The 21,268-nt window shown below is 38.6% G+C and overlaps 1 protein-coding gene across 1 annotated transcript in view; it reads right to left on the bottom strand.

Moving 5' to 3' along the window:
* The window catches only part of ISI1 (binding protein), a 237,069-nt gene extending 217,455 nt beyond the window's left edge, over window positions 1–19,614 (bottom strand). The window contains exon 1 of the mRNA XM_089384514.1: window positions 19,196–19,614. Coding sequence (XP_089240640.1) covers window positions 19,196–19,496 — 301 coding nt within the window. The 5' untranslated portion in view covers window positions 19,497–19,614. The remainder of the gene's footprint in view (window positions 1–19,195) is intronic.
* Window positions 19,615–21,268: the final 1,654 nt, after the last annotated feature.

Raw genomic sequence — 21,268 nt, 5'->3', positions numbered from 1 at the left:
ATCTACACCATACTCTTGAATCATAAAGCGCTTCAACCTTCTGTGAAAAACCAAGTTCTCTAACAATCTTTATAGAGCATCATGATCGAATGAAGCATGTCGGCAAATAGCCCAAACATTTTACAAATCCAAATTGCTTCATAGCCAACTATACCAACAACCATATCTTCCGCCTCCACAGTGCAATGGAGCTTTGCTTCATGTTCTTCCAAGAAACCATATTAGTTCCCAACCATCAATATTCTCTATGATCAGCACTACCATCCCAATTGATGTATCCTCAAGTCCCAAGTTGTAGCGTTAGACCCTTCATGTCAAATTCTACTTCCATCTCCCTCTGATGTCAATATTTCTACCTTAACTCATGAGTCCATCTTTCCCAAAGTACAAGGTCTTGTTTTAATCATGAGGCTTCTTCAAAAACAAGGATGACTCTTCTAACTGAGGCAATCGTCTTAACATGTTCATCCCCCTCTTAATGGGAGAACCTTCTTGCTTGAATGTTGTCATTTGCTTCATTATAAAAATCAGGGCTTTCTCTAAGTTTGTCAATTCCTCGGTTCTTCTAGATTGCATCTGGAAAGTATTCTTGGTTATGCTTCATTCATTCTTCTGTTGCCAAAGCCTAGGTTATCTTAGTTATTTTCCTGCAATCCTCACTAGGAGGATATGAGAGAAAAATTATAACCAAGAAGGGAATACATAAACAAGAGACTAACCAAAACTTGAAGGCAATAACAACAGTCTTAAAGAAAGGTATAGAATACTTATCTTTTGAGAAGAGTCAACTCCCTCTTAACCTTGGACCTTTGTAATTTTCACCATCTTTGTCAACATGATGTCATATCTGTCATTTCCAAGAGCTAGGACATCTACTTAAAGAGGAAACAATTAGTCCTAGGGTTTTTCTTAGTTCATACTTTTGCTAGGGTTTACAAGCCCTAGATGTCTCAAAAACTAAAAACCTCAAAACCTGCCATCTTCCAGATTTGCAAGATGTATACTAATATGTTAGTCATAAACCCTAGAAATGCCATTGATATGTCTTCTATACATGAGATGGATTTCATCGATGTCTTGATCACAAAACTTATTCTCTATATGCAAGGAAAGAATTTGAATGCTAAAGAGAGGAGCACCTAACATACTGATTATGTCTTTGTCCTCAAGAGAGGACACGACTTCTTATACAATATGTTAAGTTACACTTCATGATATTTCTTAAGTGTGATCTCTTCATACCTTAGAGATTTAGCATTCCATGGAAAAATGATTGACATAGACTTCTAAGGTTACAAATCTGTAAGTTCAAGAAAAATTTAGATGTACGCCTAGCTTTTTGAGATATGAAAAACAAAGGATTATACATACCTCTTTCGACCTTACCTGTCCAACCTTATTTGTTCTTCATTTTGTTGAGTATGGTACCATATTATAATTTTCTTGAGCTACAACAAACTTGGATCTCTCATCAAGGTAGCTCAACTCTTCAAATCTTCAACTATACTTCTCCTTGCCACAAACTTCGAACTTTAAATCTTGTGCTTTCATCTTTGTGAGAAGAAACTCCTCTATGGTCATGATTCTAATTGTGTTCTTGAGCTTGATCATTCTATAGGATTAGAGTACGTGGACCTGTTTAGTAAGGAGGAGACTAGAGCTTGTATAGATCTTTGATCTACCAGAGGAATTGGTTTTGCAGGGATCATAATCATGTCACTATTGTTCCCCTCAATTCAGACTTTTGGTCTAGCTTCACATTGAAGACAAGCTTAGACACATGCTCAGAACGATGATAATGTCTTGAATTTTCAATGGAAACTCATCTCTTTTCACACAGGGAACTCGGTCCCTTTATATCATCAAGTGACCTTAGACTTGAGATTTTAGGAAGAGTCTTGGATAACTGCAATGCTCATTTTTAGAATACCATTACAGACTTCGACTTTAACACAGAAACGTCACAAAGCAAAATAGTATGCAGGCCTATACACTAACATTGTCACACACACACACACATATATATATATATATTGTATGCCACGGATCTATAGATAGATCTATGCCTTATCAACTATAAATTCGATTGCCATGTATATGATTAAAATAATGATATTGATAAGTAAGTTGATAGAGCAATCAGCAAGTCAAGGTAACCTTTACTCCTGCAATGACCTTCGATCAGATTGTCTTCATCTTGAATTAACTAGCATAGTGTCAAAGACTTCGGTTGCAATCACTTCTCCAAAAGATCACAAGCTTGGACTTGATACCTTTCACCACATAGGTATACGAGCTTAATACTTTAGATACTCAATCGAAAACTTCAAATAATACTGCTCTTCAATTTCCTAGCTCTGATACCATGTTGAAATTCGAATAGATGATTGAATATCTGAGCATGATAGTTACGTGTGAAGATATTATCATTCCCTTATTAGATTTTCTTTATTGTTCATTAAGCAATTATCAATATAACTACAGTAAAATAAAGATTACTATACACAAGAGACAAGAGACACCAGAGATTAGGCCAAAGGCCAAGGCAAAACCCACAAGAGGAAAACCCATCAATCCTTTCCTTATAGATTCTTTGTCAACAAGAGAAATCCAAGTCAAACTAATCAGTGATCCAAGTGCCAATTCAGCCCTCATTAATATCCCAAAACTTCATCATAACTCTGTTAATAAGTTTGGCCACAAGATGCCATTTTTCTGCCCTTAGATGCCACATTCACTGAAATAGAATACATTAGATAGCCTTCATTCCACGAATCCACAGTAACAATAGTACCATAGTGGTTTGGATGCCACTGAGGATATGTTGCCATATTAATTCGGATGCCACAAAGCCACAGTAGCTCGGATGCCACAGAGCCACAATAGTTCGGATGCCATAGAGCCATAGTAGTTCAGATGCCACAGAGTTTTAGTCCTTTAATTAGCTTGTATATCACAGAGGTTTGGTTTATTAAACAGCTCGCATTACTTCAGAAGAATATGCTTCAGATTCCTATACCACAGACCCGAGTTGCTCTTCCACAGATGCTCATCGAATTGGTTGCAAATGGAGGAGACTAGGTAACAATTTATAGTTGTTTCTACATGCGAAGGGTCACGTCCTTTGGGCAGGCCGACTTGTTTGTTGGGAGGGACGACTTGGCAACTTAGTGAGACAAATGACTTTGACAAATTTCAAATTTTCTTTCTTTTGTAAGGGTCATCAAGAACATGCCCTTCTAAATTTTCTTTTAACCAATATGAAGCATGAAGAACATGTTTTGATAATAAAAATAATAATAATAATTTTCTTCTTTCATTTTTACATGAAATACATATTGATATAATGATATTTATGAAGACCGAACCTAGTTACAATTCCAACACATGAAACACAAGATTCCTAGAGAGCTTAATGCAACTCTGAGCACAGTGTATCACCGTTGACCCCGTCTGCAAATCAAATAATCCTACAAGTATCTTGCAAAGCCACACTATCTCATAACTCACCATACTTGTTGCCATGTACTCTACCTTTGTTAAACTGAGTGCCACTATCTATTGCTCCCTGTTGAACCATGAGATCATGGGTTGATCTCAAGTTGAAACAACATCCAGATGTGGACTTTTTGTCCCCCACATTCCCTACCCAATTAGAATGTGTGTAACCCTACAACTCCACTCCAACTCTAACATATCTCAAGCCAAAGTCTATTGTCCCACGTAGGTATCATAGCACATGCTTTGTTGCCACCCAATGAACCTATCTCAGCTCCACCATGAACTCGCTGAGTGTGATCCCAAATGGATCCTAAAACCTCTAAGTCTAAATCTTTAATACTATCGGAAAACATTATTGCAGCAGAAACATTGAAGGAAAGGCGGAAAACAGAGCTAAGCGAAAGATGAAGTAACATTGCACAAGAGTCGTTGGATCAAACAGATCAACGGTCCAGATCAAATCGGCGGATCGCATCGGAGGGATCGGCGATATCGCAGTCGACGAAGTGTATCGGAGGCAGCCCTATGGAAGTTGCGATCGCGATCCAGCGACACAATGTGGACCGTTGATCGAGCGCGCAGATCAACGGCCGAGATTACATTATCGCATCGCAGGTTTCCAAGGGAAGGACTTACCAAAGGCCCGAAGACCATGCGATATGCGATTGCGATATATCGCATCGCAACAATACAAAGGGGTGAAGACCCATAGCTGATGCGACTTGCGATTGCGATCAAGGCGGACCCAACAAGGTTTATAAATGCGGCTCTATAAATTTTGAGTTTTGATATAAAAGTGTTTGTCAAGCTTTTTCTATGTATTGGTGCATTTCCATCATAAAACCGAAATACAAAGGGAAATGACCAGAAGCGATAAAGCCAGACCCGAAAGGTTTATAGATGCGGCTTTATGTTATTTGAGTTCCATGGTAAGCGGGATTTCGGGCGGACTTCAAGCAGTAAGTGGTATTGGAGAGGCTCCGCCCGATTCCATACACCGGCCGACACGAAGCACACCGCAAGAGAGAGAAAACCGCCTTTTTCGAGCGGGTAATCTCCGTGCAAGTGGGCCACCCGAAATCGCTGTCAGCCATTGGATTGGAAGGTCGCAGATCAACGATGGGCTTGCGACAGCGATATAACACGGACCCGATAGGATTATAGGTCGAATTCAATATCTTTTGAGTTATGGCTTTGGTCTGTTTGTCGGATTTTTCATCGGTTTTCAATGTATTTCCGTGTATTGTTGTGTATGAACGAAAAGTGAATTTTCGGGGATTTTCACCCGCGCCCAAAGAACTTTCTGTTTGAAAACAGGTGGCCACCATACCTTAGAGCGTTTTTGCAATGATTATTTAACGCTCAACAGGGATTTGAACGGACAGCGGCCGAGAGCCAGGGACCCCAAAAAAGAATGCAAACCGACAGCTCTGATAGGCTTAAAAGCCATTCAATGGCAGCACAGGAAGGAAGTCAGTGGAAGACAGTCCCAGAAAGACATGGAATAAAGGAACAGGACAGAGGGAGAGTCTGTGCACTCTTTTAGACTCTAGGTTTTCGAGCAAATCCCTCTTTGATGTCACTATAGTTGAGGCTTTGTTTTTGAGCTCACTCTTGTAATAATCTGTTCTTAAAGACTTAATATAGAGGTTGACACTGAAAGCTGGACCAGGAGTCGTAGCGAGGAAGTCTGGTGAACTCCTTGATTATTTGATGTGTTGATGTGTGTGTCTGTTATGTTTTCTAACTGTTCATTGTCTATATTATTCGCAATCTTTTCGATTCGTTGCACTAAATAATATAGGCATTCCTGCACATGAGTCTATAATACCTTAATATTGGTTTAAGATCTCATTTCCAGATCAAGTGGTATCAGAGGATTTGGTTTTGTTAAGTTAGACAAGCTTGTGTTGGATTTTGAATGCTAACTAGATTAAAGCTCAGACTAGGAGAAGGAGAACTTGTTGAGGCTAATCCAGAGATTGGAAGAGTCTTTTCTTAGAGAAGAATGGCAGAAGAAGCTCCACTGGGATCAGAATCTTAGTTCATGGACAGTTTTATGGCCATGTGAGCCATGGTGGAAGAGATGTATCTGGAGTTTAAGAAGGGTCGAGGTGAAAGCACTTCAACACCCAAACCAGATAAAGGAGCAGAGGAACCTTTTCTAGTTGCCCCTCCAGAAGGCAAAGGAAAAGGAGAAACGCCTTCTCCACCATCTCCTCCATCATCACCTTCATCACCTTTCTCATCTTCTTCGCATAAAACTAGCCCTGATAAGAAAAAGAAGAAAACTTCTTTGATCAAATTAGATGTGAAGTTTGATTTGCCAATTTATGATGGAGAACTCAATGCAGAAAAGCTTGATAATTGGATAAGACAAATTGATGTATATTGCAAGGTACAGAACGTTGATTCAAAAAGAAAGAAGATTCAGCTGGCTAGCCTTCGACTTGGAGGAACTGCACTAGTACGGTGGGAAGGCAAGACACAAGCTAATCTGCAAAAACATGGTAAAATCATTTCTACCTGGAATGAATTTGTTTCTGCTATCAAAAATCAATTCTATCCTTTAGCTTACATGCAGCAGGAAATGATGAGTTGGCAAACTCTTCGTCAGTTGAAGGGTCAAAGTGTACAAAGTTATACTTAGGAATTCAGAAAGAGAGCTTTAACTCTAGGAATATCATTAGATTCACCTGAGACTTTATTAAAGTATATAGGTGATCTTCATAGCTATCTAAAGCATATTATTCTCATGTTTAACCCCACTAGCTTAGATGATGTATCAGTTCAGGCAACATATCTATAAGCTAGAGGTAAGAATGTAAACCCAGAAGTTGGGGGAACATCTAAATATTCTGTAAGCAAGAACAAAGAAAAGAAGAAACTGAAATGGAAGGACAGGAAAGCAAACACTGTACAGAAGGATAAACCTTCATGCACTCATTGCAAGAAAGGACACGATGAGGCACACTGTTGGCTTTTACATCCAAAACGGAGACTTAAGAAGTTCAGTGGAAGGAAGAAAAAGAATGTTGTTGCTATTCAAAAGGACTTGGGATCAGATTCAGGCGATGAAACAACAGTTGCAGCCACGGGTATTAAAGGTAAAGATTTTGAAGCATCCACAAGTAATTATGCACAATCTATTGATAATGAAAATAATGAGAGGGAAAGAAATGAGCTTTTTCGTATTAGAGTAATTTCCAAGCACAATAAGATTGATACTTTGTTTGATAGTGGATCACAAGTAAATTTGATTTCTGAAACAATTGTAAAGAAGTTGGGATTAGAAACAAAACCTCATGAGAAGCCATATCCATTAGGTTGGGTGTGTGATAAAACAAAGCTACAAATAACGAGACAATGTAAACTTAGGTTTGCTATTGGACCGACATTTGTAGATGAGGTTGAGTTAGATATAGTTCCATTAGATATATGTGATATTGTTTTGAGAAGTCCATACTTGTATGATAGAAAAGCTATTTTCTATAGAACTGAGAATAAGTATCAACTCACTAAAGATGGGATAGAATATATTGTAAGAGCTCATAAATTCAAAGGTAATTAATCTCATAAACTCAGGGCAGATGAAAAGAATTGTGAATTCAAGTAAGCAATTTTTACTAATGGTTGTAAAGGCAAAGGATCCTGAAAAATCCAATGCATTTGAAGGTTGTGATTCTAAACAGAAAGCTGATTTAGTTAAAGTTGTTTCAGAGTATGATGTTCTATTTCAAGAACCAAAAGGTCTGCCACCCAAGCGAGAAATAGTACATGATATTTGTTTACAGCAAGATGCTCCATTACCTAACATTGGAATATACAGGTTGTCAGCTTTAGAGAATGCAGAGATAAAGAAGCAAGTACAGGAGTTGCTCGATAAAGGCTTTATATGACCAAGCACATCACCATGTGGATCTCCAATCATGCTGGTGAGAAAGAAAGATGGTTCGTGGAGAATGTGCATTTATTATAGAACACTAAATAAAATAACGATCAAGAATCGTTATCCTCTTCCTCGTATTGATGATCTATTAGATCAATTGAAAGAAGCAGTTTACTTTTCTAAGTTAGACTTGCAAAGTGGTTATCATCAGGTCAGAGTTGCAGAACAGGATGCATGGAAGACTGCTTTCAAGACAAAGCAAGGACTTTATGAATGGTTGGTTATGCCTTTTGGCTTAACTAATGCTCCTACTACATTTATGAGAGTTATGAATGATGTACTCAGACCATTTATTGATGATTTTGTAATTGTTTATTTAGATGACATTCTTGTTTTTATAAGACATGGGAAGACCATGTAAAGCAAACATAGATGTTTTAAAAAGAGAAAATCTCTATGTAAAACTTTCAAAATGTGAATTTGGCATAACATCTTTAAATTACTTGGGTTATATTGTAGGGGGTGGTGAATTGAAGATAGATCCCTCTAAGGTTGAAGTCATTGTGAACTAGCCTAAACCCGAATCTGCTACAGAGGTTAGGAGTTTCCTAGGGGCAGCACAATACTGGAGAAATTTTATTGCTAACTTTTCTTTGATTGCAGCTCCATTATATGCTTTAACAGGATTGAAACAGGTGTTTCAGTGGGGAGGCAAACAGCAGAAAGCCTTCGACACCTTAAAAGAGAAAATCAGTACAGCACCAGTACTAGCACTGCCAGATCTTCAACATCCATTTGAGATTGAAACAGATGCCAGTGACTATGCCATGGGAGCAATGTTGATGCAACACGAAAAAACCATATGCTATCATTCTGAGACATTTATTTCTACAGTAGTTAATTATCCCACATATGATAAAGAATTGTATGCATTAGTACAAAGTGTGAAAAAGTGGAAACATTACCTAATGGGTAAAGAAACAATCATACATACAGATCATCAACCACTTCAATATTTGCACTCACAAACTAAATTACAACAATCAAGACATTATAGGTGGATGGGTTTTCTACAGTGATTTCATCTTGTCATCAGGCATAAGAAGGGCATACACAATAAGGTTGCAGACATGTTATCAAGACCAATCATAAATGCATCTACTATACTTAAGCATAACTCAGTAATGCATGAAAGTTACATTGAACAATATGCTCAAGATGTAGATTTTAAAGATGTATATGCAACTTTGAATCATGGCAAGCAAGTAGAAGAATTGGATTACTATGTAAAGGACCAACTCAGTGATGCATTCCACAAACTGAAAGAGTTAACATAATTCGAGAAGCATATACTTCTCTCATATCATGTCATTTTGGTGTAAGTAAAACAGTTGCACAATTGCAAAGGTTCTGTTATTGGCCGAGAATGCATGAGACAATTTCTAGATATATCAAAGGGTGTACTATGTGTGCTACAAGCAAGCCCAGTAATAGAAAATTAGGCTTGTACACTCCACTTCCAATTCCTTCTCGTCCTTGGGAAAGTGTTTCCATGGACTTTGTTGGGGGATTGCCAAAATCTAGAAAAGGTCATGATTATTTGTATGTTGGTATGGGTAGGTTCAGTAAAATGTGTATTTTGATACCTTGTAACAAGCAGGTTATAGCTGGACAAACAGCAAAGTTGTTCTTTCAGAATGTATGGGTTCATTTTGGGTTACCCACTTCTATTGTATCTGATCGAGATTCTCGATTTGTTGGGAAGTTTTGGTCAAATCTATGGGAGTTGATGGACACCAGGTTGAAGAAGAGGCAAGAGCACAACATTTCATCCACAAACAGATGGTCAAACAAAAGTGGTCAACAGGACAGTGATCCAGTTGCTCGGAGGCTATTGCAGCAAGCATCCCAAGCTTTGGGATGAGCATTTGTGTTATGTGCAGCATGCTTACAACCGTGCCAAGCACTCTTCTACTCAGAGATCTCCTTTTGAGACTTGTTCTGGTTTTATACCAAAGTCTCCCTTGGATTTTGTCTTTGGTAAAGACATAGCAGTTGATGGACAAATTGATGTGGACAAAGCAACCAAGTTCATTGAACAAATCCAGGAAATTCACCAGGCAAAACAGGAACAGTTGGAAAGAAGTCAAGCCAAGTACAAGGCAAGACATGATAAGCATCGAGTCGAGCATAGTTTTCAAGTTGGTGATCAAGTCTGGTTGTACATCAGCAAAGACAGAATGCAAGGTGAAGGTAAGAAGCTAAAACCAATAAAGTATGGACCCTTCAAGATACTTGATAAAATTGGTGAAAATGCTTTTCGCCTTGATTTGCCATCTTATATGCAGATCTATTCAGTCATTAATGCAAAAAACTTGAGATTGTATGAACCTTCATTGATTGAAGATCCTAAAGAGCAAAGTCAGTTGCCTTCTATTGGGGATTTGTTGCCTGAGTATCTCAATGAGTTACAAGAGGACACAGTTCTGGACAGGAAGGTAAGAACTACGCATCAAGGGGATGTTGAGTACCTGAGAGTAGGGTTCAAAGGTTCAAATCCAAGCAAAGCACGATGGATAGAAGTTAAACAAGTGAGGGAGTTGTATCCTCACTTGATCGATGCCTAAAAACCAACTTTTGGTGGTCCAAAAGCTTTTCAGTGGAAAGGTGTGATCCAAAATGGATCCTAAAACTTCTAAGTCTAAGTTTTTAATACTATCGGAAAACATTATCGCAGCGAAAACATTGAAGGAAAGGCGAAAAACAGAGCTAAGCGAAGGATGAAGTAACGTTGCACAAGAGCTGTCGAATCGGACAGATCAACGACCCAGATCAAATCGGCGGATCGCATTGGAGGGATCGGTGATATCGCAGTCGGCGGAGTGTATCGAAGGCGGCCCTATGGAAGTTGCAATCATGATCCAGCGACACAACATGGACCATTGATCGAGCGCGCAAATCAACAATCGAGATTACATTATCGCATCGCAGGTTTCCAAGGGAAGGACTTACCAAAGGCCCGAAGACCATGCGATATGCGATTGCGATATATCGCATAGCAACAATAAAAAGGGGCGAAGACCCATAGCCGATGCGACTTGCGATTGCGATCAAGGCTTTCTCTGTGTATTGGTGCATTTCCGTCATAAAACCGAAATACAAAGGGAAATGACCAAAAGCGATAAAGTCGGACCCGAAAGGTTTATAGAAGCGGCTTTATGTTATTTGAGTTCCGTGGTAAGCGGGATTTCGAGCGGACTTCAGGCGGTAAGCGGTATTGGAGAGGCTCCGCCCGATTCCATACACCGGCTGACACATAGCACACTGCAAGAGAGAGAAAACTGCCTTTTCGGGCGGGTAATCTCCATGCAAGTGGGCCGCCTAAAATGGTTGTCAGCCGTTGGATTGGAAGGTCGCAGATCAACAGTGGGCTTGCAATAGCGATATAACACGGACCCGATAGGATTATAGGTCGGATTCAATATCTTTTGAGTTTCGGCTTTGGTCTGTTGGTCGGATTTTTCATTGGTTTTCAATGTATTTCCATGTATTGTTGTGTATGAACGAAAAGTGCATTTTCGGGGATTTTCACCCGCGCCCAAAGAACTTTCCATTTGAAAACAGGTGGCCACCATACCTTAAAGCGTTTTTGCAATGATTGTTTAACGCTCAACAGGGATTTGAACGGATAGCATCCAGGAGCCAGGGAGCCCGAAAAGGAATGCAAACCGACAGCACCGATAGGCTTAAAAGCCATTCAATGGCAGCACAGGAAGGAAGTCAGTGGAAGACACTCCCAGAAAGACAATCAGTCAGTCAGATTGAGGCAGAGGCGAAGTTCACTAAACTTCGATTTATGGTTGGAGTTCAGGAAGTTGTCACTAAGGGGGGATAGGCTCTAGTGCCTCCTTCCTTCTCCTATTGTGTCATATTTGTAAATCCTTCAATCCTATCCCAAGTTGTTCTTAAGGGGGGATGTTAGGATATTCCGACACATAGGAAATAGTTAAGTACAACTTGGTCTAGTGTAGAGTTAGGTATAGAGTTAGGTAAAGTGTGTTTCTTTACCGTTGTACATTTTGTAACTTACAATCCGACGGTCACGATATGTAGTGATCCGACGGTTCATTCTCTCCTCGGTATTACCGACACTTGATCCGTGGCTTGACACCCGATTGGTCCATGAATTCTATTTAAAGCGCATGGAGGCTCATTTGTAGGGTAATCCGTGCATGAGAGAAGCTTATGTAAATTTTCATTCTTTGATTAATAAATTGCCTGAAGTGGCCGCGTTGGCTCAGGCCGTGGACTGTTTCCCTCTTTGAGGGTTTTAACCACGTCAAAAATACTGGTGTATTGATCTGTGATCTGGTTGTGAGCGGTGTCCTTTTGGTGTTCTTTCTGAGGAACTTACCCTGTAAATTCCTACATGGTATCAGAGCTATTTGAGGGCCGCGTCCGTTGGTGATCCAAATCTGAAGCCGATAGAACTGCATCCGACTGCCGTTTCCTAGATCTGATGTTTCTGACTGCTTTCGGGCCGAGAGGACTGCTCTGTTGTGTTCGGAGCATCTGTTCCAGTGAAGAACCCCTTTCGTTTCACGCGAAAAGGTTTCCGGTAGCCCTAGCTGCGTCATTTTTAAGATCTGGAGGTATACAGTGTTTATTTGCAGTTTACTGTTATTTTCTCTCTGCTTATTTCGGTTTCGGTTTATCTACCTTTTTTTTTAACCGGATCTATACCTTTCATTTCTGCGTATGCTCTTTGCCCTGCGACTCAGTGCGATCTGGGCAAATCAGAAACAGAAAGGAAGGATTTTTCTCATGCGTATGCTCTTTTCCCTGCACCTTAGTGTGATCTCGGAAAATCAGAAACATTGAGAAAAATATTTAGTTTTTCGGCTAAAGCTAACTTTGAGCCGCAAGGTTCAATTTTTGAAAATATTTAGTTTTTTGGGTAAAGCTAACTTCGAGCCGCAAGGTTCGTTTTCTTTGCATGTTCGTGTTGGGTTTTGTGTTTTTTGTTTTGTAGGGAAAAAGAGCTTTCACAAAGCAAGCACGCAACCCAAAGCCCCCCCCCCCCCCCCCCCCTCTCTCTCTCTCTCTCTCAAATTTTTTGTATAGATCAATTGGTTCAAAGCTATTTTAAGAGAGTAGATGTCTTGGGTTCAAGTCTCCATTTTGTGGGGGCGGACTTTTTCATTTCCGCACATTCCTGCACTTCGTCGGCAACTTCAACAACTTTTTTTCAAAAAGCCATAACTTCTTCATCCGGAAGCCTTTTTCAGAGCTGTTTTTTTTAAACCAGCCTAATTTTTCGAGATCTATCCATTGGAACACTTACTTTCAGCATCTTCAGCGTCAGTTTCTGTTGAAATGAAAAGTCAATACCAAGTTACCCTTGACAGCACCAACTACTTCCAATGGTTGTCCTACATGGAGGATTTACTTAGAAGTAAAGGTCTCTACCGAATAGCCACAGGCCAAGAAAAGAAACCGAAAGATGAAGACAAGGCTGCTAAATGGGAAAATAGACAAGATCAAGCACGTGGTTTGATAGGGATGTCTATTTCTCCAAATCTTAGATTCCATATTGCAGAACTTGAAACTCCTCATGAAGCAATGGAACAAATCAATAAAGTTTTTAGGATTAAAAATGAAATTAGAGCCCATCAACTTGAAAATGAGTTGCTTACATTGGACCCTAATAATTTTTCTTGCATTGAAGATTTCTTGTCTAAGTTCAAGACCCTTAGATATCTTTTGGAAGGTGTTAAGGTTAAGAAAGAAGATAGTAACCTTATTTATTCCATCCTTACTAAGTTGGGACCAGCCTACTCTGTATTTGTTTCCACCTTCCATTCTACAAGAGAAGCCTTCATTTCTCAAGGAAAAGACTACAAGCCCCCTTCCTTTGACTCTTTTTGTGATTCTTTAATAAGAGAACAAGAAAAACTCTTACCCCTTGGTCTTCTTAATCTTGGAAACTCTTCCAAGAAAGCGTTAGCCGCCCAACAGCAACCAAATTCAAAGAATCCTAAGAAGTCATATCCTAAAAAGAATGGTCCTAAACCAAACAAGGGTCTTAAGCAATTTCAGCCCCAAAATGAAAAATCATTTCAACAAAATGATAAGATAAATAAAAACAAAGGGAAGAAGACTGATAGACATTGCAATTTTTGTAATCGAGATGGCCACTTAGAATCAAAATGCTTTAAAAAGATGGAAGCCTTGGAAGCAGCAATGAAGAAGCATAACATCCATTTGGGGCAATCTTCAACTTCAACTTCATCTTCAGGAATGGCACTTTCTGCATGTGGTTGTCAAGCATCTCGGTCTGGCTATGCATTAAATGTATCTTCTTCTTCTCATTCTCATGAGTGGCTCATTGATTCTGGAGCTTCTTATCACATGGCCAAAAACAAAGCCATGTTCTCTTCTTTAAATGATTGTAACACCAAAAATATATATGTTGGTGATGATAGATCTCTTAATGTTGTAGGGACTGGAACTGTTCATCTAGACAATGGTCAGTTTAATGATGTATTATGTGTTCCAACCTTATCCTGCAACCTTCTATCTGTATATCAGATAACTCATTCAGGTGAAGGTAAAATCGTTGAATTTTCACCTCATGATGTTGTAATCAAGGACTTAAAAGATCCTAAACAGATTTTGGCTACTGGCATTGCTGATGATTCTACAAGGTTTTATAAGTTTCACAACTTTGGGTCATCAAATCTTCCCTCAGTATTTGTTGCTCATAACGATGAAGTGAGCAAACTTTGGCATGAGCGATTTGGTCACTTAAACTATCGCTCCCTTCAGCATCTATGTAAAGAAAATGTGGTGACAGGTCTTCCTATGGTATCTTGCAGAGATGGTGTTTGTTCCGGATGTGTACTCGGAAAACATCATCGGGACAGTTTTGAAAAACGTGCCTCTTGGCACGCCTCAGCCCCTTTACAGCTTGTGCATAGTGATTTATGTGGTCCACTTCCAGTTGTGTCATTCTCTGGTTGCAAGTATTTCTTAACTTTCATTGATGATTTCTCCAGACGCACTTGGGTATACTTCTTAAAACTCAAGAGTGAAGTATTTAACACTTTTTTGGCCTTCAAGGCCTTTGTTGAAAAACAATCTGGACATCAAATTCTTAAGTTAAGATCTGATAATGGCGGAGAATATGTTAAAAACACATTCATCAACTATTGCACTGAGAATGGAATTCAAATGCAACATACTGTTCCATATACTCCACAACAAAATGGTGTAGCTGAAAGGAAGAATCGCACCTTAAAGGAAATGGCTAATTGTATGCTGCAATCTAAAGGACTTGGTCTTAGTTTTTGGGCAGAAGCAATTAACTGTGCAAATTACATAATAAACCGCACTCCTACTAAGGCTTTAAAGAATATCACTCCAGAAGAAGCATGGAGCTCAATCAAACCAGATGTAAGTCACTTTCGTGTTTTTGGAAGTGAAGCGTGGGCCCATATTCCAAATGAAAAGCATAAAGCTTTAGAACCTAAGAGTGAAAAATGTACTTTTGTTGGATATTCTGAAAATGTAAAAGGCTATAGACTTATTCCATTTAAGTCCAAAAATGTTATCATTAGAACAGATGTAAAATTTGATGAAAATATATCGGCCTGCGAGCCTAGTCCGGCGGATGTGCCACCTCTCCCTATCTCTTCTACCTTTGAAAACATTTCTTCTTCAGATGATGAAAGTGAGGATGACAATCCTCCCCCACCATCTCAGGATCCTCCTTCAGCTCCTGAGCTTCCAAAATGGGTTCGTGCTACTCGAGATGCAACAGGTGATCTTGCCGGTGATCCTACAGATCAGCGCCGCACACGTTCTCAGTTCGAGAGAGCCTCTTCTTTACTGGCTCAAGCTCCAGTAAATTATGATCCTGACACCTTTGCAGAAGCTTCAGGCCATCCAGATTGGGAAGCAGCTATGAATGAAGAATATCATTCATTATTGGCAAATGATACATAGGATCTTGTTCCTCTAAAAAATACTGGTGTATTGATCTGTGATCTGGTTGTATTGATCCGTGATCTGGTTATGAGCGTTGTCTTTTTGGTGTTCTTTCTGAGGAACTTACCCTGTAAATTCCTACAAAATTGGTGGTTCATGTAATGGTGACAGTTCATGTGACGCATGTAATGGCGTCAATTATGTTGAAGACAATTATATATCTATGTAGCCCCAAGAGGCATAAGAAACTTTTGTGATGGTTGTTGTGGGAAGATTGTAATCTTTACCTCTGAGCAATAAGAATACCAATACCTTTCCCTGTGAATGTTCCTTGACATATTATCAAGGTTTTACGACGTAAATCAGTATCTTGCTTTGGATTCTATTATTTTATTTTGTTTTATTTTCCCATTATTTCTTCACAACTAATTTGTGTTGTAAAGTTATATCATTCTATGGGTTCAAGTATTTAACAACATAATTAACAATGCTTCAATATGGTAACTCAAGGTCATGCATCGTTCAACAAACTAGGCAATGAGCTTGTGGCTAAAACGTCTAGGTGACATTTCATGATTTGGAAACGTTGTTGAAACGTTTCTATGGCATTTCGGCCCAAATCTGCCCCATTTCTGGCCAATTTTGACCCATTTCCGTGACTTTTTGCTTTTGTGGGCTCACTCAAGCACCCAAGAAGGTTGTGGGGCCCTTCTATGGCCAAAATAGATTTAATATAACACTAAATTTTATGTCTAATCACTCCACAAACTAATTTATCTCTAATCAATCCACGCTCTAGTTCTGCTAAAAAAAACAACTTGTTCTATTTTTGTTAATGAAGATGAAGGCTAGAATTATAAGATATGTAATTGTACTTGTCATTAGCATATGTTATGTTTCATTTTTAGCACATATAGCCACGTATAAAGGCTGATTTTGGATGTAAAGCCTCATGTATAAAGGCTGATTTTCAAATCTTAGATGTACAGCCTCATTTATAAATGATAATATTGGATTTTGAATCATTTAATTATCTATGAGAGTTAACATACACTTGCTTTTCCTTCTAAAATGTCATTTATGTGTCTCATTCTTTTTTTCTTGCAAGATGTGTTATTAACTTATTTATAAAAAAATTACATACATACATATACATATACATATACACACATATATATGATGTTTTGCCCAACATTTCCATTTTCGGTGTGTCGCGTTTCCAACCATCCCTGTTTCAGAAACTTGCAGACGTTTCGGTGTTTCGTGCTCTATACACATATTTTGACAAAAAAAAAAATAGCAATGGTTGAAGCCCTAGATGCGAAAACATGACCCCCTTTCAATTTGTTTCACACAAGAAAATCTCCCAGCAGAGGAGCATTGCACACAACATATGTAAAATGACCAAAAAATTACTAAATTTGGGCTAGAGCCTGGATGATGGTTTTATAGATCCGGTCAGATGAGTTTGACTCGGTCAACCGCATCATAATCATACTCGCATGTCAAACTCAAACACTGGACAAGTTTGGCTGACGAGTTGGAGAAAAATCATTTGCTTGAACATGTTTCAAACTCAGATAATCGAAAGTTCAAGTTGTGATCCTGGTAACACTGTTTTTGACCAAACTCAGTCAAAATCAGTCAGACTCTTGTCTAATCAGTTTGACTCAGGAGTACTCCAACATGTTGAAAATATTAGCGAGAAAAGGGTTCCTTGATTTGTGCCTTAATCATAGGAGCCAAGACGATTTTCTTCTTTGGCATGCTTGAGGCCCTCAAAATAGGAGTCCAAGACAAGTAATGAAGTAATTAACCAATGTGTTAAAATAGAAGGCCGAATTATTTGTCTTCTAGTGTGAGTTGTGTGAGTTGTATTGGGAACAGGACGAAGAGTTTGAGTTAGCCTCCTAAAATTTAGGAAGGACGAGTTAACACTAGCAGTGAGCCTTTGTTAACTTGTGAACCACCAATTCGACTTACCTAATATAGAAATCACTAATTTTAACCATTCAAATTGTCTTTAAAAAAAAGAACGAAGGCACAAGTTTAATCATTGTTTTGGTGAGCATGAGTTGGTGAGACCAAGCTATAGGAAGCACAAGTTTATGTGTGGAGCCTGTGAGAGGAAGAGTGTGCAAGAGAAGACTGTGCACAGATTGGTAGAGGACAGCAGAGATCAGCAGTATTGCAAGGGTTTCAAGCCTGGTTCAAGGCAGGAAAATATGTTGTTTTCAAATTGTTTCAAGCCTGGTTCAAGGCAGGAAACTATATTGTTTTCAGATTGAAACAATTATTTTGGAAGAGATCAATTGCCCAGTTTTTTTCTATCAATTCTCAAAAACGAACAGAGGGTTTTCCCCATTGGGTTCGGTAGACAATTCTGTGTTGTTGAATTGTGTGACTGTGATTTTATTTCTGTTCCTATTCTGCTGCATCTAGTAGAGAAATTATGCGTTTATTTGAGAAGAAATTATATTTCAGATTGCTCATATTAGCAGATCATAATTTTGTGGATTTTCTACACAAGTAGTCTGCACAAAACTCAGGAGTCCGAACAACTAGACTCGTATTACGTTTTTAATTATTTTAAAGCCAAAGAGTGGCATTCTTTTCTCATCTCTGCACCTCGTTCTGCTGTGTTTTTGTCTGAGTGCGAGTTTAGGCTGGAGGTTTTTGACTGCCATTGGAGGAGAATTTTGGAAAGCTTTGGAGGATTTGGAGAGATTTGGACTACCAAATAATGCTTGCCCAAAGACAGTACACAATTTTAGACAATGAAAGGGGCGGGACTGTGGATTCCTACGTTTATTTTAACACTAAGAGTTTATTTCCATGTTTTACATCGTAATTTTATAGAGTTGTTAAGAAAAGGATGATCCTTGTTTAATTATGTTATGTACATATCTTGCCAAGCCTTAATGCCAGACTCCATTGTCCAGTTTTCCTTAATCGAAGTTTAGACTCTATTCTTTGGGTTGGCCCATTCCGAGTCACGTGACATTGGAGCCAGGTAATGAATAAATGTAAATTTTTTTTAACCACATGGTGAATCGGTAACTGCCAGTCCTAATCTATAGGAGACCTAGGATCAATCCTCGTAGCTGCCTCTATAACACCAGGAGTACATCCAACAACCTGCAAGTCAGATATACTAAGATCCTATGATTTTAGCAAGAGCAGACTCACGTGCCGCCAAGATAAGATTGGGGAATCCGCCCCTTTAGCTTCCACCACAGCAGGTCAGTGTATTCAATGAGATTTGAACTTTGGTCGCCCAGGATTCGCCCAAGTGACTTACCACTAAACCACACATCACTATACATGAATAAATGTAAATTTTGGGGGAAAAACGAACAACCTATTTAGGGCAGCAAGAAAAGTGCAAACTAGTCGCTTTTTGCTAAATAGAAGTGACCTCCAAGTGAAAAAGCCAAATAATACCCCTGTTATGGCTTCTGCTTACACCACATATCCATCAATTAAGATAGTTTTTGAATCTAACTATTTTCATTTCACGCAGGACCGTGTAATGTTACTAAGTAGTCAACCAAAATCAACCATTCTTATAGGTTTTTTGTGTCTTCTGAAAGTAGCTCCAAAGCTATTTCAGGAAACATAGCTCTACAAATTAGCTCAAAACCCAAACGCTTTTTGCAAACATATTTTGGCAACTTTCATTAAATAGTTTTGTTCCGATGGCGTTGCGATTTGATTCACGTTTACAAGAAATTCAAATGCTCGGAGATATTTCGTTAATAGATAATTGAGAACTGAAATTACTGCTAGTATAAATAATGAAGGAGAGAAGAAAACCTTGAAATTCTGTAAAAGTTTGAGTCTCGCGGAAAAGCTCAATCATGTTCTCCGATTCCACGACCGAGCCCAAGAACTTCAAAAGCTTCCCTAGTCCCTTGACTCGGAGAAACGAATACTCAGCGGTGGCATCCCTTATGGTGGTTCTAAGGGCGAGAGTGATCTCTCTGTAGAGCCTCTGCTTGTTCAGCGATTTTACCAAATCTACGACCCCACCAGGTAAGGCTGTCGAAGAAGCGGAAGGTGATGAAGAGGAAGGATGGAGGAGATCGTCGGACCAGGGCGGCTTGTTGAGATACATTTCGGATTGGTCCGCTTCGATGCCTGTAATTGCCCCACGCGCTCACCTGTTGTTACCGTTTCTTCCTTCCACAAACCATTTATGTCGGACTGGAGTTTGCTGTAATCTTGTTGTTTCATGGGTTGAATTATATTTTTAATTGTTTTTAAATTTTGCGGAAGGTAAATACGACCCTCTCTAGTTTCACTTTAAAACTTTATTATTCCCTGGGAATAGGTTGGTAGTTAATTCTTGGGATAAAGCAATATGTCTTATAAGTTATCTTTAGCTTAATGAATGTTAAAATAATTTATTTATTTTCTTACATTATATAGAATTTTTATTTTATTGACATTAAAATGTGCTAGTGAAAAGTGGTATTAGATTTAAGAGATTAATGTTTGGGTACATCTATGTGAAGGGAAAGGATCATATTTCATTGGGTTATTAATTGAGGAATTATAAGAAGAATTAGCTATTAGTTGAGTTAATTTTGAAAACTTTAATAGATTAAGGTTAAATGTTATTAATATATATAGTTTTATTGGAAAAAGCATTAATAATAATTAGAAGGGATATTGGTTTTTTTTGTTATATAGTAAGATATAAAATTATTTAAAATGGGTTATGAGTTCATTTTCTTTGAATACAAGAAAAGAAGAAAGGCTTAACAGTGAGGGATCAAATCTCATTATATGTAAATCTTTTTTTAAAATCAAAACTTAAATAAAATTACATGTCAAGAAATTTAATCCCTTTTAGTGCTTCATAAATCTATGAAAGAAGATAGAAAGAAATTATTTTAACGTTCACGAGGCTAAAGATAGCCTATAGGACAAATTTCTTCTTCATTTGCTTGATGTATTCGGCCCTTTTCTGTGAAGCTTCAAAATAAATGCTCCCAGCTTCTCGACAAACCCCTCGCTAAATAGATTATCCCAAGAGCTAACTGCCAACATATCTGCATAATTTTCCATGTTGTCTTTGAAGGCCTCATATTCTAAAATTAAATGTTTTTATGTTTCCACTTTTCCGGAAGAACAAAAAATGCATACTCTTTCCTCCCACACTTCTTTTGGCCTTTTCCAGTGCCCTGTTTCACAACGGAGTTGATGAGAATTGGTCCTTAAGTGAACAATAAAAATTTTGGCTCTCTGTTAGGATATTTTGACACATAGGAAATAGATAAGTATTACTTGTTCTAGTGTAGAGTTAGGTAAAGTGTGTTTCTTTACTATGTACTTTTGTAACTTACAATCTGATGGCCACGATACGTTCTAGACATGAAGTGATCCGATGGTTCATTCTCTCCTCGGTATTACTGACACTTGATCTGTGGCTTAACACCCGATTGGTCCATGATCTCTGTTTAAAGAGCATGGAGGGTCATTTGTAGGGTAACCGTGCAAGAGAGAAGCCTATGTAATTTTTCATTCTTTTATTAATAAAATGCTTGAAGTGGTCGTGTTGGCTCAAGCCATGGACTGTTTCCTTCTTTGAGAGTTTTAATCACGTCAACAATATTGGTGTATTGATTTGTGATCTATTTGTGAGCAGTGTCCTTTGGTGTTCTATCTGAGGAACTTACCCTGTAAATTCCTACATGGTATCAGAGCTATTTGAGGGCCGCATCCGTTGGTGATCCAAATCTGAAGCCGGTAGAACTGCATTCGACTGTTGTTTCCGAGATCTACTGTTACTGACTACTTTCGAGCTGAGAGGACTACTCTATTGTGTTAGGAGCATCTGTTCCAGTGAGGAACCCCTTTCGTTTGACGCGAAAAAAGTTTCTA

Source organism: Pinus tabuliformis, chromosome Q (genome assembly GCF_031772625.1).
Source record: "Pinus tabuliformis cultivar Carrire ecotype Pingquan chromosome Q, CPIR1, whole genome shotgun sequence".
Lineage (NCBI taxonomy): Eukaryota > Viridiplantae > Streptophyta > Pinopsida > Pinales > Pinaceae > Pinus > Pinus tabuliformis.
The sequence above is the reverse complement of the archived record's forward strand: the minus strand, read 5'-3'. Positions and strand labels throughout refer to the sequence as shown.